This window comes from Chlorocebus sabaeus, chromosome 22 (genome assembly GCF_047675955.1).
Source record: "Chlorocebus sabaeus isolate Y175 chromosome 22, mChlSab1.0.hap1, whole genome shotgun sequence".
Lineage (NCBI taxonomy): Eukaryota > Metazoa > Chordata > Mammalia > Primates > Cercopithecidae > Chlorocebus > Chlorocebus sabaeus.
Window position 1 is genome coordinate 86,953,879 of NC_132925.1, and position 18,124 is coordinate 86,972,002.

An 18,124-nucleotide genomic window follows, 5' to 3' on the forward strand; every position below is an offset into this window, starting at 1 on the left:
TCACACTTGTAATCCCAGCACTTTGAGAGGCCAAGGCGGGAGGATTGATTGAGTCCAAGAATTTGAGACCAACCCAGGCAACATGATGAAACTCCATCTCTACAAAAAATACAAAAATTAGCGGCATGGTGGTACATGCCTGTAGTCCCAGCTACTTGGGAGACTGAGGTTGGAGGATTGCTTGAGCCTGGGAGGTCATGGCTGCAGAGAGCTGTGATCATGCCACTGCATTCCAGCCTGGGCAACAGAGCAAGACCCTGTCTCAGAGAAGAAACAAAAATTACTATTACCCCACCTACTTCTGAAAAAAGGATATGAGTCTATGGCTCACCAATAAAAAGCTTAAAGATAATAAAACCAAAATCTATGAGTGTAAGGGTAAAAGAGCCAAGCAGGATTGTGAACTCAGGGACATCAGGGTAGGGGAAGCTGCAGCAGTGACGGAGCACAAGGCTTTGCTGTGAGCTTCCTGGAAGTCAAGGTAAAGCAGAAAGTGAGCTCATTTGCTTGCTAAAAACACCAGACATCAGGGAAACGTCCTTTCCCAGCTCTTGAGCTAGAAGAGGGTATTTGCTCAATGGGTCTTTCTAAAAGGGTCAAAGTACAGGGTGGTGAGAGGGGTCACCAGCGGCACAGAAACGCTCCCCGCTGCATTGCTGCCTCCCCATCGAGCCTCCTTGGCAGATAGGCAGCTCAGGCAGAGTCACTTTGTAAAGGCTGTTCCAGGGGGCTCAGGCCAGGGCTGTGTGACATGACAGCAGCTCAGGGGGATTTGCTGTGGGGCTAGCCCTGTCATACAGGGATGAGAGAGGTGTGCCACTCCAAGCTCACCCTCTGGGACATGACCCCCTGGACTGGCTGCTGAATTTGTGCAACAGCAGAGGAGTCACAGTTGATTTTCTGGCCCTGCCAGCACCTGCAGGGCAGGTGTTCTTTGTGACAGTTGAAAATAGGCCCATGCTCTTCACTCTTTCATCCAGCAAGTGCTTTCCAGCTTGGACCAGGCCCTGACTGAGTACTGTGGGCACACGGGGCACCATGGCACACGCAATGCCTGTGGTGGTAACTGCCCCCCAGAAAATAACCAGGTGCTGCGGGAGCCCAGAGGGAGACATGAGGATGATCGGGAAGCCTGGAGGTGGCAGAGAAGGCTTCCTGGAGGCAACGTGGGGGCTGAGATTTGAAAAATGGAGAGACGTTAGCCCAGTGGAAAAGGAGGGCAAGGACACCAGGTGGTGGGAACAGCATGCGTCCAGGCCTGGAGCCAGGACACTGTGTGCTAAGTTTGGGGAAGATGACGGAAGGAGATGCTGTGGGATGAGGTGGAAGGAGACGGGGGCCAGCACAGGTGGTGCACACCTCACCACAGAGCATGGCTTCTACCCTGAAAGGGGAGGAAGGGCCGAGCAGGGACAGGAGGGACCAGGGTGACGTGGAATAGGGAGAAAGCAGAGGCTACCTAGCTTCTGCCTGTATAGATGGCCTCCCAGCCTATGGGTTAAGCGTAGCTGACTCCTGCCCCCCAACCTGTTCACGTGACTGCTACTGGAGCTGTCTTCCTGGAGACACCTGAGGAGGACCAGAAACCATAACGAGGACGCCTTTTCACATCCTTTGCCTGGCAGGATCCTTCTCCCCATTTCATAGATGTGGAAACTGACCTCAAGATGACTGTTTTAAAGCTATGTGGGCCGGGGGCAGTGGCTCACACCTATAATCCCAGCACTTTAGGAGACCGAAGCGAGCAGATCGCTTGAGCCCAGGAGTTCAAGATCAGCCTGAACAACATGGCAAAACCCTGTCTCTGCAAATTGTACAAAAATTAGCCAGGTGTGATTGCACATGCCTGTAGTCCCAGTTACTCTGGAGGCTGAAGTGGGAGGATCACCTGAGCTTCAGAAGTCGAGGCTGCAGTGAGCTGTGATCATACTACTGTATGATTGCAGCCTGGGCAGTGGGAGTGAGACCTCATCTCAAGAAAAATAATAATAGTAATAGCTATATGGCTCCTCAATCAACCCAGGCTTGAACAGGATGAGGGGACTCGCCCACTATGGAGGGGTCCTTTCTTAGGCCTGGGCCCTTTTAACCTAGCCTGGCCCTCTGCCACATTCACCCTGGGGCTATGAGGAGGCCTTCAAGATGGGAGCCATGGCTATGTGGCCCCCTCCCTAGAGCAACAAGCACCAGCCTGCCATTAGCACCCTGGAGCCACCTGGGGGGCTCCTCTGATGACAAACATTTGCCCCTAGACTGTCCTTCATGACCTCTAGTCCTCTCTCCAGGGACCCCTGCACTGGGAGGCAGGACAACTTCCTTTCATGTCCCCAAGGCCACATGCCATGCCCCACTGACATTTGTGGCACTCCCCAGTCTGATTCCAACCTCCTCCAGTCTTATTGTGCCCCCTGCTCTGACATCAGGCAAAGCCACTCACTGCATCCTCTAACGGGATACTCTCTGCCCAGCATGCCCTTACCCCCCGCCACCCCCAGGCAGAGAGAACAGCAGAGGCAAAGGATGTGGGCAGGAGGGGTTATGTTTGCACAGTTGAGAGCAGCCTGTGTGTCTGGAACCCAGAAAGTAAGGGAAGCACCTAGTGTACGAGGGGAAGCTAGAGAGGCCATAGGAGGGACCTTGGTCATGGTTCCAAGAGCCAAGGATGGAAGATGTCATTTGTAGGGATTTAGTCTGCGAGTGGTGATCACATCTGCTCTGTAAAAAGCTCTCTATGGGAAGCAGTAGAGGAGGCAGGGAGACTCAGGAAGTGGCAATTGCAGGTGTCCAGGTGGGAGAGAGTTGTCCAGACTGGAGAGGTCTCAAAGCCCCTTGTCCAGGAACCTCCCTCTGACCCTCTACCCCACCACAGACTCACTGGGAGGATACACCAAGTGGTCATCATAAGGTACAATCAGAGGATCCCAGAGATGCCTGGCCCAGCTGAAGACAAACTTGAGCACTCATGAAAATAGGAACTGGATTACTCAACTGTACCCCCAGATCCTGGCCCAGGGTATTGTGTTTATCTGCTGAATTGATGGATGGATACGTGGGTGGATGGGTGGGTGAATTGATGGTTGGTTGGTTGGATGGATGGATGGATGGATGGATGGATGGATGGACAAATGGAGAGATGGACAGATGGTAGGATGGATGGGTGGACAGATGCATAGTTGGATGATGAATAGGTAGCTGGTGGATGAATGGATGAATGGACAGATGGTCAGAGGGATGGATAGATAGGTTGATGGGTGGATGCATGCATGGTAGAGGAACAGATAGATGGATGAGTGGATGCATGGGTGAACAGATGGTGGAATGGTGAATGGGTGGGTGGGTGGATGAATGGATGGATGGGTGGAGGGATGGGTGGATGGATGGTGGGTAGATGGATGGATAGATGGAAGGGTGGCTGACATCCCCATTTAGATGTGGGCTGTGTCTGCACTGGAGTATTATCTACTTCTAAAGGTCCTGATTGGAGCTCCTGAGCTGGGACCATTTACTTATCTTATGACTTTCCTGGATACTGAAATACATTCAACCCTTCCTGACTTCTCAGAGCCCCTTTCCTTCAGTCAGTTCTTTATTTTTTCCCCCAAGCTGTCATACATTTGACTCCCTAAAGTTCCAGTCCAACCAACTCTGTCTCTCAGCTGTGTCAGTGGAGAGGCCCAAGAAGTTGCCTTCCTGCTAACCATCCCCTTTTTTGAGCTGCCATGGGTCCCAGCTGCCTGTTCCCTGGAGCAGAGGCTCATGAAAGCATGTAGAGGCTGGAAACTGTCTGGTCTCAACCTTGGACTTTATTTTCCCAGCCCCTCCCACAGGCCCCTCTCTGTGCCCAGGTTCCAGATGCCACAAAATCTGGGCCATCCATCCCAACAGGAGCTGGCGTGTCTACTCAAAACAGGTTGGGGACAATGTAGTCGGTGTGGACACCATCAATCAGCCCTTCTCCGTTGTTGTGGACGAACCAGCAGACAACCTTCGTGCCAATGCTGGCATCCTTTCTGTAATCTTTCTGGGAGCCTCTGGGGAAAGAGGAGAGATGCTGCAATACTTGGGGTGGGGAAGATGGGTGCTAGGCTCTCCGACCTGAGATTGAAAAAGGGTGGGAAGTTGGCAATTCTAACAGCCCAGAATTCTTTGGTCAAGAATGAAGTTACATGATTACTCTTTCTCGGAAGCCAAGTTTGGGCTTTTTCTTGATTAGGAAGAGCCTGGTAGGGGCCAAGACCTCAAAGAGAAACAAGGGTACCCCACAGAAGACAAAAGTCCACCAGACTAATGTGCCTGGGCAGCGGGGGCTCCTTCCTCCTCTCGTTGCTGAGCAGGTGAGGGTGTTGGAGAAGTCTCCTCACCTAGTGACAGTCAGCTGATGGTTCTTCACCACCAATGTGGCATCTGGCTTTGTGGGGTCAGAGCCTGGCCGGATGTCAGAGACTTTAAAGTCAAAGGGTTGGAAGAATTGCCCTGGTAAGAAAAACATTCATGCTGTCAGCCCCTGGCCATTGCCACGGGCAACGTGGCCACTGGCCTTTTAGGGTTTATGCAAGGGCTGAATGGGGTGTTGTGAGCTGGGTACGGGATGGCTAGGAAGGCCTTCTGTATTTCTTTCCCTTGCTGCTCTCAGGCCTGAACAGCCTGCAGTCTGAACACTTCATACCCAGCAGCCCATGCGTCTGTGCTGACATCCGGTGACTGTCCACCACGTAGAAGCCTAGAAAGTCACGGTGGACAGGATGTTTCTTCCACACCTGGTGTAGGACGACCACAAAGGTAACCCCATCTCCAAAGGAGACCACCATGTTCTTCTTCCTGTTGATCATCATGGATAGCCTACGAAAGGAGGCCAGAAAGTGGCTGTGGGGCCAGTGGCTGTGACACTGGGCATCTGACTCAAGGGTATCTTGTGTAAAAGGCACCTGAGGGCCCACAGACTCTAGAAACTATCTCAGGAGTGTTGGAAAGAGGTTGCTTCATGCACACTGTCTCCCCTCCCATGAGTGGATCCTTGTGTGTCTATAAGTGGGAAAGAAATGGCTGGCCTATGAGTTTGGAGGCCTGTGGTCCAGCCCCAGGTCAGTCACTGACTTCCTGAATGACACTGGGCAGGCTTCACACCTTCTCTGAGCCTCAGTGGGAGACTTTGGGGGATCTGAAGACAAGAGAGCTAAGAAGACGAGCAGCTACAGAAGAGGCAAAAGGGGGCCATTATCACCTAATGCCTTCACCCAACCAGCTGAACTGTGGAGCTACCAATTCTGGCTCTGACAGGGCCCCAGGATTTGGTTGGGGGCCACTATGGTCACCCTCCCCTGTGGCAGGAGACTGGATTCTGGGGCCTCTGATCTTTCCTGTGACCTCCATGGGTCTCCTGTCCTGGGATTTGTCTAAATCCCTCAAGAACCTCCTTAGACCCTCAGCCTGTAGTCCACGTTGGAGACCTTGTAGGGGAGCTTACCCATCCTGCGTGACCATGACTGTGTCCAGCCAGCTGAAAGTGCTCGGCACGGCCCTGTTCCACAGGGTGATCTTCTCCGTCGTCACCTCCACCTGGAAATCCATCTGAGCATTGGCAATGCCCAGTTTTCCAAAGTAAGTCTTTCTGGTCTTGGAGTCAGGGCTGCTTCTCTTGTCACCGATGATCTGCCCGTTAACTGTGAGGCCTGCCAGAGGGATGGGGCCGGGAGAGAGACCAGCGAGAACTCTGAGTCCAGATTGCCTTTAGGGGTGTGCCTTCTTCTTCAACCAGACTAGCTGAGCTAGGGCAGCAGAGTGGGGGCCACAAGAGAGACCAGGACTTCAGAGCCCAAGCCTATTGTTTCCTAGACACTCTAGGTTTGGGTCATGCTGGGACATTGTGGGTCTGCCCCTTGCCTGGGCCAGGGAGTGTTGTTCAGAGAAAAACTATTCCCCAGACACAGGCTGGGTCCTACCCTAGGCCCAGGCGGCCCATTCACTCTAATCATCTCCCAATAGCACTAGCATGCGGGGCTGAGTGAGCCTGTGGCCCTGGGCACTCCCCACCCCCAGGGGTTTCTCTGCATGTGAAGACGACGCCTTACTGGGCAGAGTGAAAACCTGGTCCATGTGCCTACCTGGTGGCACCCAAGCCCTCCCAGGAAGAGCCTCCTGGCCCCGGCCCTAGCCCACAAGCCTCACCTGTGACTGGGTCCTGAATAAGGCGCAGTATGGTGCCTGGGGCTTCATTGATGTTGAAGCAGAGGGCATCGTCTTTCTCTGGAACTTGGATGATGAAGTGGGGGTCCCCATCCACTGGTGACACATTAGAGAAGGGGCTGACTCCCAGGGCCTCTCATCATACCTGGGGCCTCCCCCAGCCTTCTGGCCTCCATGGACTCAACTCCAAGACAGGCAGGAGCACATGCCCAAGCCTCTGAGCCTTCCCCAGGAGCAGCCAGGGACTCACCGTAGTAGTAGGGGTTTTGAGGAGGCTGGTAGCTGGCTGCAGATACAAAGAGAGAGGGGGCTGAGCTAAGCAAGTGGCCCTGGGAGGTGCCCGACGACCTCCATGGGCGTTCAGCTCATGTCCCTCCCCTTCCTGCTCTCTAATGCCATTGCCCTCCCACCCCTCAATCTCCTCAGGGCACACTGTCCATCTGCCTGTCCTGCAGGGCTGAGTGAGTAGCCACCGCGGAGGGACACGTGGAAGGGGCAGGCTCTAAGCAGTGGGCGGAGGGGCAGCCGCCAGCGTGTACTCACTCAGGTAGGACATGGCGGGGCTCACCGGTGTGGCTGAAAAGAAGCCAAAGGGCAGTCCTGAGCAGGGTCTAGGGGTTCCTTCTCCCCCAGCCCTGTCCTTTCTGCCTGTTTTAGTGCTGCTGGGCCCCAACACTGGCAGATACAGGTGGAGATGTGACCCTAAAGATTAGGCTTTAGAAATGGGGCACATCCAGGGAAGTCCTTTATGGGACTGGTGGCAATAGGATATGATTTTAATGTTGGGGCAGGGCTTTCTGATGTGGCTGAGACGCAAGCCATTAAGTCATCAACTTCTTGAGTAATGCTTACAGCAAACATCTGCCCCACCCCTGGGCTTCCCACCGCCTAGTTGGGGTGAGTGAGGCGCACGGCTGTCTGTTGCTTCTTAGTAGTAAACACCCACCCACACGTGCACACAGGCACACACATATGCGTGTGCACACATATATGTACTCACATGCACCGGTACGTTTGTCAGGGCTATTCTGAGGGGAAAGTGATGGCCCAGTCCAAATGTCCCCTGCTTATAGATGGAGGTGGGGCAGTCCAGTAGCGGCTGGGGAGGCCCTGCCTAGTGGCAGGGAGTCCATGAGGTTCCAGTTTTGTGGTGAGAGAGGCACAGAGGACTGTGATCCCCAGCAATCCCCAGCATGGGCACTGGGGCCAGACTGCCTTGACCTAAGTACCAGCTTGGCCATCTGCTGAGTCTGTGAGCAAATAGACTGAGCAAATTAACCCCTCTGTGCCCCAATTTTCCCATTTTAAAATGGGGATCATAAAAGGACCCTCTCGGAGGGCTGCTATGGGATTAATGAAGTATAAGCAACTGACATGCTAAATTGCTCATTTTTACAGGTCACAGATACTGTCATACTGCTTGTCTCTCCCTGGGCAAGGGAAGCCACTCCCAATTAACTTACAGGGATCCTCAGGCTCAGAGAGGGGCAGAGTCATGATTTGGCAATAGGGCTGGGCCTGAGCCCAGGTGTCCCAAGTGTGCCCCCATGGCGGGGAGTCCTATCTTGCTTGGAAAGGCCTCCTCAATTCTCTCTTGTCTCCCTTCCATAATGTCCACCCCAGTGGCTGGCTAAAGCTTACCTTCTGCATCTGCAGGTGCAGCGAGGGAGGAAGAGGAGAAATGCATTAGAAGCCACAGGGCACTGGTGAGCAAGGACCAGAGCTGGCTGCTTGGCCAACCAGCCCTAGGCTGTGGGCCTCCCAGCAGCCAGCTGTTCCCCCACTGGGTGTCCCCTGGAACTAGGAGTTCCTGGAAGCCAGAGGCCTGGAAGCCAGAAGTTCTTTGCCTCCCATGTCTCCCAATGCCAATCCCCCACCACCACACACACACCCTGTGCCTAGGTGCAGTGGGCATTTGGGATCCCCTGTTGAGTAGTGCAGTCTGGGGTCTGGTTGAGGGGTCCCAGCCTCCAGCTCTCAGGGACTTTTCCCCTAACAGTCTCTAGGTGCCTGGTAGTCTGCTCCAGGCCTAACTTTCATATTGGAAGTGCTTCTTCTTGTCTAACTAAGTCCTTCCATGCTGCAGCCTCATTCCTTTTCCTTGCAATGTCCCCTGAGCAGTGTGCCCGTTTACTCACATCCCTTTAGAGGTGCAGAGGCTCCTATTCACCCCACACCCCACTGTCCATATGGACTGCTTCACGCTGCACCCCACTTTCCCCAGCCCGTGGCCAGTTTTCCTTCAGATGTCCCACTTCAGCAGGTCTGGGTCTCGCCAGCCTGGCCCACTCCTCCACTGGACACTCAGGGATGCTGTCCAGCGCAGGGTCCTAGAGGGAGGCCTCCCGGTTCCGGCCTCCATCCCCATCCCCACCTTCCCCAGGCTTGTCAGCGATGGCCCTCTCATCCTCGTTGTCCTCAGGCTTGGTTACCACCATGGAGGTCAGTGGAGTCACAAAGTGATACTTGAGGGACAGGTCCAGGGCCTGGGCTGTGAGATTCTCCTTCTCCTCGCCATGGGCGTTCTTGCTGTTAGGAGGGGCCAGTCAGGAAGACAGCCTGGAGAGCAGCACCCTGCCCGCTTCCCCTGCACTGGAGCGCTGGACGCAGCTGGGGATCCCCACTCCACCTACCCCAGGGTACAGCCCAGTTGGGCTCAGAGAAGACTGGCTCACAACTCCCTGGGGCATGTGAACAAGCCCTGTTTCCTCACTGGGCCTTGGTTTTCCCATGTATAAAACATAAGGGCCGGCTGGGCATGGTGGCTCACACCTGTAATCCCAGCACTTTAGGAGGCTGAGGCGGGTGAATCACCTGAGGTCAGGAGTTCGAGACAAGCCTGGCCAACATGGTGAAACCCTGTCTCTACTAAAAATGCAAAAATTAGCCAGGTGTGGTGGTGCATGCCTGTAATCCCAGCTACTCGGGAGGCTGAGGCAGGAGAATTGCTTGAACCCAGGAGGCGGAGGTTGTAGTGAGCTGAGATCACGCCATTGCATTCCAGCCTGGGTGACAGAACGAGACCCCATCTCAAAAATAAATAAATAAAATAAGGGGCTACAACAGCCACTCGCAATGGTGTCCATGTGCAGAGTACTCAGCTAGATTGTGTACTAAAGGCTCGCAGGCTAATCCCACCCACACCAACACAACCCTCTCAGTGGGTCAGTGTTGACCCTCAGCTCTGCCCTCTGAACACTGAGGGCTGGGATCCCAGCCTTCAGTTCCGCTCAGTCTCACCACCCCTGGGCCATGCCCAGTGTGGGGAGCAGGGTGCTGAGGACCCCCCTACCCCAGGGCACTCCCAGGCTGCTGGCCACGGAGCTTGCCTGCTTGAGCCTTGGGGCTGCCAGGATGGGGAGTGGCGGCCTGGGGTTCCTTACAGGCTGCTCTACAGACAGTTCCTGGACCGGGCCAAGAAGAGGGCAGCACCGCTGGGACTGTGCACTGGGGTGCCCTTCTGTTGGAGCCCAGCCAGGGGTAGGCACAGGTGGGGGCTGGGGCCCTGCTCACCGCTTCTCCAGCAGCTGCTCGATGGTGAGGTAGGCCCAGAGCCGCTCAATGTAATTCCCGAAGATGTAGTCCCGCTCCTGCAGGGCCTTCTCCATCTCCTTCATGTCCACCTCCTCTGTGAAGGTCAGGTCGTTGGCGGCCTGGGATGGGGGTGGAAGGAGGCAAGGGGCTGGAGGCCTGGGTGGGTCAGGTTCAGGGGCCACCGCTCCTGGACCTTCACGAGGCCAGAGCCCCACCACTGCTGATACCCCATCCCCAGCACATTTCCAGGCCCTGTCCCCACTCACCCCATGGCCCTTCACATCCGCCTTAAAGCTGTTCACGTCCTCGCCCACCAGGCGCCCAGCCACCACAATCTCAGAGCCGTCATAGAAGTGCTGGTAAGTGTTCTGGGTGAGGCCCAGGATGGCATTCTCGGGGTACTGCATCTCCACGCCCGTCAGCAGTGGGTTGGCCACCTCCTCATAGAAGCCCTGAAGTTCAAACAGGGCCGGTCATCTCAAGCCCCAGGTCAGGCTCCCACCGATGCTGCAGCTGGGCATCCGCGCCCCAGGACCGGGCCCGTCTTGGCTCCTAATGCTCACTCTGCCTGTCCCTGACTGCGTCCTTCAGTCTGTGGGGGCCGCCCCACCGCAACTCCCTGCTCCCAGGTAGACACAAGGAAGACTAGAAACAACAGTTTTAGAAGTATTTCCTATTAAAAAAAGAAATAGGAAAGGGCAGAGTTCTTGGCACAAAGGAAGTATTTAAGGAATGTCTATTGGAATGAAAGCAAGAAGGAGAAAAGGAAGTAAAGAGAGGCAGATGAGAAGGTGATGTGTACATGCGCGCAGAGAGCCGGAGACGGGAGGGAAGGGATGGGGTGGCTGCCCTGCAGAGGTGGAGAGGCCATTACCTGCCTAAAGAAGGAACAAAATTGCCACATTCAGCAAATACGAAGACAGGACATGCAGCTACACTGAAGGTCAAATAAACAATGAGTAATTTTTTAGTGTAGGTATGTCTGTTATGGGTTGAATAGTGTACTCCTAAAATTCAAACTTATTTGGAGACAGGGTCTACAAAATAAGGTCATGAGTGTGGGCCCTAATCCAATATGATTGATGTCCTTATTAAAAGGGGAGTTGGACACAGACATCCAGAGGGAAGACGTGTGCAGACACAGGGAGAAGACAGCCATTGATAAGCCATGGAGAAAAGGAAAGAGGCCTAGAACAGATCTGCCCTCATAACCCTCAGAAGGAACCAACCCACTGCCACATGGATCTAGGACGTCCAGGCTCTGGAACTGGGAGACAATATGTTTCTCTCATTGAAGCCACTTGGTACTTAGGGATGGCAGCCGCAGTACACTAATATGAAGTCCTGTGCAATACTTCGGGCATACTTACACTACAAAAATTCGTTATTTATCAGAAATTCATATTGAACCAGATGTCCTATGTTTGCTCTGATAATCCTACTGAAGAAGCAGGCCTGTTGTGTAGCCCAAGGACAAAATCAGAATCCTTATTGATGGGTAAGAGATAGTCAGAGGTGGATTTTGACCCAAGAGGAAGCTCTTCCTAATAACTAAAACTGTCACCTTATGGAGCAGCTGTCTGAGGAAGTAGTGAGCTCCTTATGCCCGGAAGTGTGCAAGACAAGGTGTACCTGCAACTGCAGATCGGCATCGGAGTCCTCATAAATGCGCCGGGCAAACCCATGGTTCTCCAGGGCCATGTTCTCCAGGAAGTTATAATTCAGATTGTTGCCAAAGCCCAGGTTATACAAGGGGAACTTGCCCCCGATGGCGTTCCGCACATTCTCTTGGATTTTTTCAGGTCTGCTCTCACCTGTTGGAGAAAGGGGTATTCATAGTCCCCAGGGCTGGGGCTGGTCTAGACCAGCTGTGTCTGGGGAGACTGGACTCCTGCACATGCAGAGTTGGTGGAGTCACAACCAGGAGCCCTTGTGGGGCAGATGGTGGAGAGCCCTGGCAGGGAGAGGCAGGACCCTGCCCTTGAGGGAAGGGAGAGGCAGACCACAGGGAACCCAGGAAAGAGCTACCTCAGGTTTTCCAATGAGCCAGCTACAGAGCCAGGAGCAGCAGCCAAGTGCTCCAGCCCTAGCTCAAAGCCATGCCCATGCTCCTCACCAACATTGGCATCCCCGTCAGTCAGCATGATGACGATGGAGGTGCTCCTCTCCGGGACTCTGTGCTCCTCTCGGGCCTTGTTCAGCATACTGATGCCCCTCAGCAGCCCATCATTGATGTTGGTCACTGGGACACAGACAGACAGCACCGTGGGAGGGTGTCCTCAGGGTGCCAGTGTACAGAAAGGCTGGAGCGGAGGAGGCTGGGACAGCTGGCCCCACTCGTGCCCAAGAACCCTATCTGCCAGCCCATGGTGGTACTCAGCAAACAATGAATGAACCAGCGCGTGAACAAACAAACAACTTCCACTCTCAAATGGGGATGAAAGGGTTGCCAGAAGATGAAAAGCACATGGTGATTGTGAAAGCCCTTTGGCAAACAGTTGGACGGACTCCCAGCCCCTCTTGCTGGGAGGAGAGGGGAGTGTGTAGACATCATGTGTCATATTCCATATGAAACAGGGCCAAGAAGAAGGGTTCTCTGTGGCCTTATCTTGCTGGGACTTGTGAGATACCAGGATCATGGATTAGAAACAGAAAGAATGAGTTTCCCTGGACCGCAGAGAAGACAACCGATATCCTGTCTTCAAGCCTAAGGACCATCCACTTCCACCTCTACCCCAGCTCGGATCTTCAGGACCTGAGACCAGCAGAGTCCCTGCCCTAAGAGGGGAGTTGCAGGCTGCTCAGGGACAGAGGCAGGCACCGCTAGAGCACGTGGGCTCCGGCTCTGCTCTTACTTCCTTTATCCTCCATGCTCTTCACAAACGTCCTGGCCTCCTGGAGGTTCTCGGGCGTGGCCTGGACTAAGTGCTCTTTCCATGTGGACACATCTCCACTGAACAGGATGAAATTCAGATAGTCTTCCTCCTTCATATCTTCCAGGATTCTGAGAAGGGCCTCCTTTGTCTGGAGGAGAGAGAGACAAAGAGCTGGGAGAAGCCGCAGCAGAGAGTGAAGTCCCTTCTCAGCTCAGCAGGCGGTGCAGCCCACGCCATCTGCACCAGCGAGCTCTGCCTGAGGCTTGCCACAGAAGCGGGCAGAGGCCGTGAGCCATCTCTTATCCTGTCTCCTTTCTCCTCATTCACCACAAGGATCAGCTTTTTCCACTTAAAAAAAAAATCTCCTCTACTCCCTACTCCCCCAAGCCCTGGCTGTGCCACTGGGGCTGATTACCTGCTCTAATTTCCGACCAGCCATGGAGCCGCTGATATCAATCACGAAGGCCACATTCTTAGGCACCACTGGAAGGCCTTGCGGTGCAAAGAAGTGCACGAAGTAGCCATTGACTATCTGGAAAGTGGGGAGAGAGATGGAGGCCAGTGTCCTTTTAGCAACATCACATTGACTATTCTTGCAGGTAGAAGTCAGACATTTACCAGCCCAAGAAAAAGACATTCCTATCCCACCCTCTAGGGGGTGCTGCACCAGACTCTAGGCCATCAGCTGTCCCATAATCCTGTAGGAAAACAGCCTTGGGCTGAGGACCCAGGGTGACGGCACTAGATGCAGCTGCAGCCTCTCCCCACCAGCCCTCGCCCCACCGTGATGATGAATCGGCCAGCCTGGGTACCTGCACGTTGCCAGGAGATTCTCTGTTCACGTCATAGGTGATGGTGAAATCTCCATTGAGGAGGGAGTCTGTACAGGTTGGGCATGAACGCTGTTGGTCTAAACTGGGCTTGAAGGACACATGGCCCTAAGGGATGGAGATGAAAGACCTTGCTCAGCTCGGCCAGGGCCTGCCCACTGGCAGACCTCAGTCCTTAGCTGAGGGAGCAGAGGTGCAGCCTCACAGGGAGGAGCCCTTAGCAGCACAGAAGCTAGCAAGAGCTGGAGGCCTGGGCAGCCCTGCCTGCCGGGGGCGTGCTCTGCAGCTCCCAGGACTCACTGGAAGGCACTGTTTACCATTCTCCAGCCGTTCTGAGCACTGCTCTTCCCCTTGGAGATCAGGGCTCCTGGCGGGGCACAGGCTTTGTCTGATTCAGCTTCCAGCTCCCTTTGTCTTGGCCTCACACACCCATTAGCCCAGCCTACCTTGGAGCTCAGCACTGAGAAGCTACTTAGGAAAGGGGTAGCTTCCCATTAAAAGGAATTTCTTGTAGGGTGGTTTGGAATGTTGCTGTGTGGGTGCCAAGAGGAGGGGAGGGAGGAAGGAGGAGAATGGGGAGAAGGAGGGTCCCTGGGCAGGACGTGGCCCTGCAGAAGCCAGCAGTCCTCTGAGTGTGTGCCCCTCGGGCCTCGCCCTGGAAGTTGTGGATGACTGGTGTGTTGTTTATACAAACATTTATTCACCCACTGTTCACAGCCATTAAGGCCCCTGGAACAGCTGGGAGCCTTGGGGACTGGAGCCAACCAGCCAGCACCAAGAATGAAGTTCTCTTTAGTCCTTCACCCCTCATTGTGGAGTCAGTAGATCTAAATGACTCCCTTGGGCCTCAGCCTCTGGGCCTGTAAAACAGGGAAGATAAGCCCTGCCCTGTCCATTTCCCAAGGGGGAATGGGACCAGGCTTTGTAAATGGCTCCTCTGGTAGGTCATTGTCAGCAGCCCCTGCCCTCAGCATCCTCGCTCCCAACCCCAGTGGGAAAGGAGGAAGGTGATAGTTGGAGATTGATCCCCACCCCCACCCCAACACATGCATGCTTGCAGCAGCTACGCCCTGGGCTGCAGGCTTGTTCTGCTGGGGTCAGTGTTCCTGTCCCCTGCCCCGCCAGGTCTAAGAGACGTCTACATCACCTTTTTCCCTGAGAAGGACTTGGTGAGGGCGCTTCCCAGGAGGTCATTGGTGATGAACGAGGCCTCAGCATCCAGCATGCTGATTCCCTGAGGCTCAAAGATGTCTACGTCAATCTGAAATGGCCAAAGTAAGGAGATGTCACTTAGTGACCACAGAGGCCAGTTCCCAGAACAAGGCCAATGGGAATGAGATGGGTCTGCGGTGATGCAGGGACCCTCTGCGACAGTGCTGAGGGCGAAGCCTGGTGTCTCCCACTGGGAAAGTGACCACAGGGGCTTGGAGAAGAGTATGCTGATCCTGAGGTGTTACCACCACCTGCCATATGCACCCGAAATTCCACCACTGACGCTTTTCCTTTGGCTTTCAGCTTTGAGGTAGGAAAAAATGCCCATGTGCCCAGTGAGAAGCCTTACAGAGGCACTTGCTGGTGTTGCCCTCGAGGGCCCAGCACCGAATCTGCATCTGTGGAGTCCGTCCCAGCCTCTTCCCCTCGCCCCTAGATGCTGGGGTCAGAACCACTGAATTCCTCCAGCCTTCCCAGCCAAGGGTGGGGGATGCGGTGAGGCAGAACTTTTGCGTTTTTGACCCCCGTCTGAGACTGCCCCATGGGCCAGTTCCTGCATCCCGCTGCCATCCCCCGAGGGCTGCAGGGGCGGTTGATTACCTCGAAGTGTTTGATCAGTTGCTTAGGCTGGACCTTGAGGTACATCTCGTACTTGCCCTTGTGCCTCTTCAGGAGCTCCTCGTAGGTTAGTTCAAAGGTGACTTTGCTGCCTGCAGCCACGTTGACTGAGACGGTGAACTTCTCCAGCTTCCTCCCAGAGGCCCTGAACAGGGTTCGAGATGGTGACTCCCTCAAAGACTGCAGGAGCCCACCCTTCCGTGGCCCTCGGCCCCAGGCCCAGCCCTTTGGTGAGGGAGATCCCTAACCGTTCTGAGCCTCGCTTGCCTCAGCCTCAACATGAGATAATGGCAAAATTATGGGCACATTTTGCTATAACAATAATAATAGCTGTTGTTGCTGTTTGTAGCCCTGAAGGCCCTTGAATCCCAGACATTCTTCCCAAGGCCTGGGAGTCCATGCTTACTTGACCAAGCCAGCCGTCTTGCCCTGGGATACAGCCTTTTCATACTGCTTCTTGGCAACTTCCTTCTCCTTGACATTCCCAGGGTAGGTAACGCCGTCGATGGTCCTGCAGGGAAAGAGATTTGGGGGTGGAGGATCACACTGGGCCAGACCCCCGTTCCCGAGCCCAGAGCCAACAGCCATGGTGGTACCCACAAGGTGAAGTTGGTGATGAAGGCTGTCTTGGGCAGCTCCACATCAAAGGAAACCTCCTTGGCTGTGTCTGCACGGTTGACTGCTCTTGTGGTGACAACATTGTGAGCAAAACGGGAGGTCACCTTGGAGTTGATTTTGGTACTATAGACCTCGATGCCATTGGCCACCTTTGGGGAGGTGGGTGGAGAATCAGCCAGACTGGGACACTCTAGAACCAGGTTTGTAACCCAGCCACCTCCCTTGCAAACTCCCTTGCAGGCTCTGAGGCCCCTGCCCAGCACGCAACCCTCATCCTGCAGGTCTCCTACATTGGAAGACTTGGCGGCGTCCCCAGTCTCCATGTTCTGGCGGCCACCATTATTTGGATGCTTGTCCTGCCTCCTCAACTCTACGATCTGTTTACACACCGCTGCAGCCAGTGAGAGCTTGCCCTCCTGGGTCCTGTCACCCTGAGCTCCAGCCATGCCCAGGACACTGGCTCTGGAGCACCTGCCCCTGGCTCTTCCTGCTCATCCTCCACACCTCACACTCCCTCAAGCACACAGCCCAGCCCACCTCCTGGGTCTTTAGGTAATTGCCTCATTCTGTCTCCCAAAAAGGAACGGATTTCCTGTGCCAAGGGAAGTCTCCAGACACCCTCTTTCCAATAGGGGTGTTGGATTTTGAGAGGCTCTAGGGAGGTGTTCCAGCCCCTCCCCCTAGGGATATAAAGATGCTTTGTGAGGGTGTGGCAGGGATCGCATCACAGAGCCAGGTACCAGCAAGTGCTAAGGAAGTGTCTGCAGAAGGAAGTGATGCCTGTAAGGGGCCCTCTTGGGCTACATCCTGCGCGGTTGGAGAGGTTGCCATTCTGTGGTGTGCTCTTTCCCAGGAGTCCTGCGCCGTTGGAGGCTGCCAGGGCAGGGGGCCATTAGCTGTTTGCCAGCTGTGAGGAGTCTGCTGTTATGGCCTACACCTTCAGCGGTTGGGCAACCAGCTCCATCCTTCCCTGCCCCACTCGGTCCCACCCCCCGGTGAAAGTTCTCACCCCTTCCGGGAGGCTCCGTTTCTGAAAAAACAAAAACAAACACAAACAGAGAAATCAAGCCAAGGCCTCATGGCCTGGGAGGCTCTGGGCTGAGATCAGGGATACAGTGGTGCCCTGTCTCCCACACACCTGAGTGGCCCCCGGACATAGGGCCCTCCAGAGCCACATGTCAGAGTAGGAAGAACTCTGAATAGATGGGGAAACTGAGGCCCAGAGAAGGGCAGGTCTCCAGGTTACCAAGAAAGCAGGGCAGGGGGAACTGAACCCAGAGCTCTCTTCACACCCCACTTGCCCCACCTCATTCTATCTCCCATTCTGCCTTTCCCCCGCCCCCAGGCCCCTTTAGGCCTCCTTCCAGAGTACCCCTGCCCCCGCCACACCCCACAGGGCTCAACTCAGTGTTTTGTAGAGGTCACACTCGTCTGAGACTTGAACTTTCATTGCCCCTCAGTGAAGTGCACAGTTCATGGTGCATCACTCTTTTGACAGGTGGGGAAGCTGAGGCCCAGGGAGTTTTAAGAGCCTTCCCAGGGTTAGACAGCAGGTTAGCATAGGCCTCAGCTGGAGCCCAGTTCTCTCAGTGTCCACACTACTCCCAGCGGCTTAGTGCCCAGCCCTCTGCCTCCTCTTCACTCCTCTTCTCTCAGAGGCCTTGCCCAGCATGGTGTCTTTGCCCATTCTACACCAAGACCCAGATGGCAAAGAGGGGGCAGACTTACCCCAAGCAGCAGAAAGGGGCTTCTCGGGAAGCCAGAGGCTGCCAAGCCAGAGAGCAGAGCCAAGATGAGACAGGGCCACCACGCAGATGCCATTGCTGAATACTCAGGCCTGGCCCACGCTCCTTATATGAGCAAGCCTGGTGTTTTCCAAGCAGGGTCAGTGACCCGCAGCGGGGGTGGGAGGAGTGGAGGCAGGAAGGGCCTCCGGGAAGCTGGGCATGGGTGGAATGACCGGTCCCTCGACGTGTCTGTCTGACGAAGCCCTGGTGGGTCTTGCCAGCAGTGTTGGGGCTTCATTCCTGAGAGACCAGAGGACTTGGAAGAGGCTCCCAGGAAAGCAGAAGCTGTGTGCCAACAAATGGACCCCGGGACTCCCTGTCGTGGGTGATGGAGATGGGGTGTGGGGTTGCATTTAGAGCAAAGGGCATCTCAGCATTGTTGCCTCTTATCCCTACCACTGGGACTGCCTCTCTCTGGCCTCCTGGATTGCAGCCCCTCCCTTCTTGAGGCAGCCGGGGCATGAAA

General features: G+C 54.9%; 1 protein-coding gene across 2 annotated transcripts; it reads right to left on the reverse strand.

Annotated features, from left to right (window-relative positions):
- Nucleotides 1–3,785: 3,785 nt before the first annotated feature.
- Nucleotides 3,786–17,707, reverse strand: ITIH3 (inter-alpha-trypsin inhibitor heavy chain 3). Of its 2 annotated transcripts, XM_073010054.1 has the most exons (21): nucleotides 17,600–17,707; nucleotides 16,881–16,901; nucleotides 15,854–16,020; nucleotides 15,660–15,764; nucleotides 15,236–15,398; nucleotides 14,571–14,684; nucleotides 13,406–13,531; nucleotides 13,009–13,125; nucleotides 12,573–12,741; nucleotides 11,834–11,959; nucleotides 11,350–11,531; nucleotides 9,984–10,169; nucleotides 9,697–9,836; nucleotides 8,558–8,712; nucleotides 6,727–6,759; nucleotides 6,434–6,469; nucleotides 6,166–6,279; nucleotides 5,465–5,669; nucleotides 4,667–4,839; nucleotides 4,362–4,473; nucleotides 3,786–4,031 (listed from the first exon to the last, which is right to left on the reverse strand). In XM_073010054.1, the coding sequence occupies exons 1-21, from the start codon at nucleotides 17,690–17,692 to the stop codon at nucleotides 3,902–3,904; spliced, it is 2,667 nt and encodes an 888-aa protein (XP_072866155.1). In that variant the 5' UTR covers nucleotides 17,693–17,707; the 3' UTR covers nucleotides 3,786–3,901. The 2 variants fall into 2 exon arrangements, with proteins under 2 accessions (XP_072866155.1, XP_072866154.1); XM_073010053.1 differs by lacking the exons at nucleotides 16,881–16,901; nucleotides 17,600–17,707 and having other exon boundaries at nucleotides 15,854–16,397.
- Nucleotides 17,708–18,124: the final 417 nt, after the last annotated feature.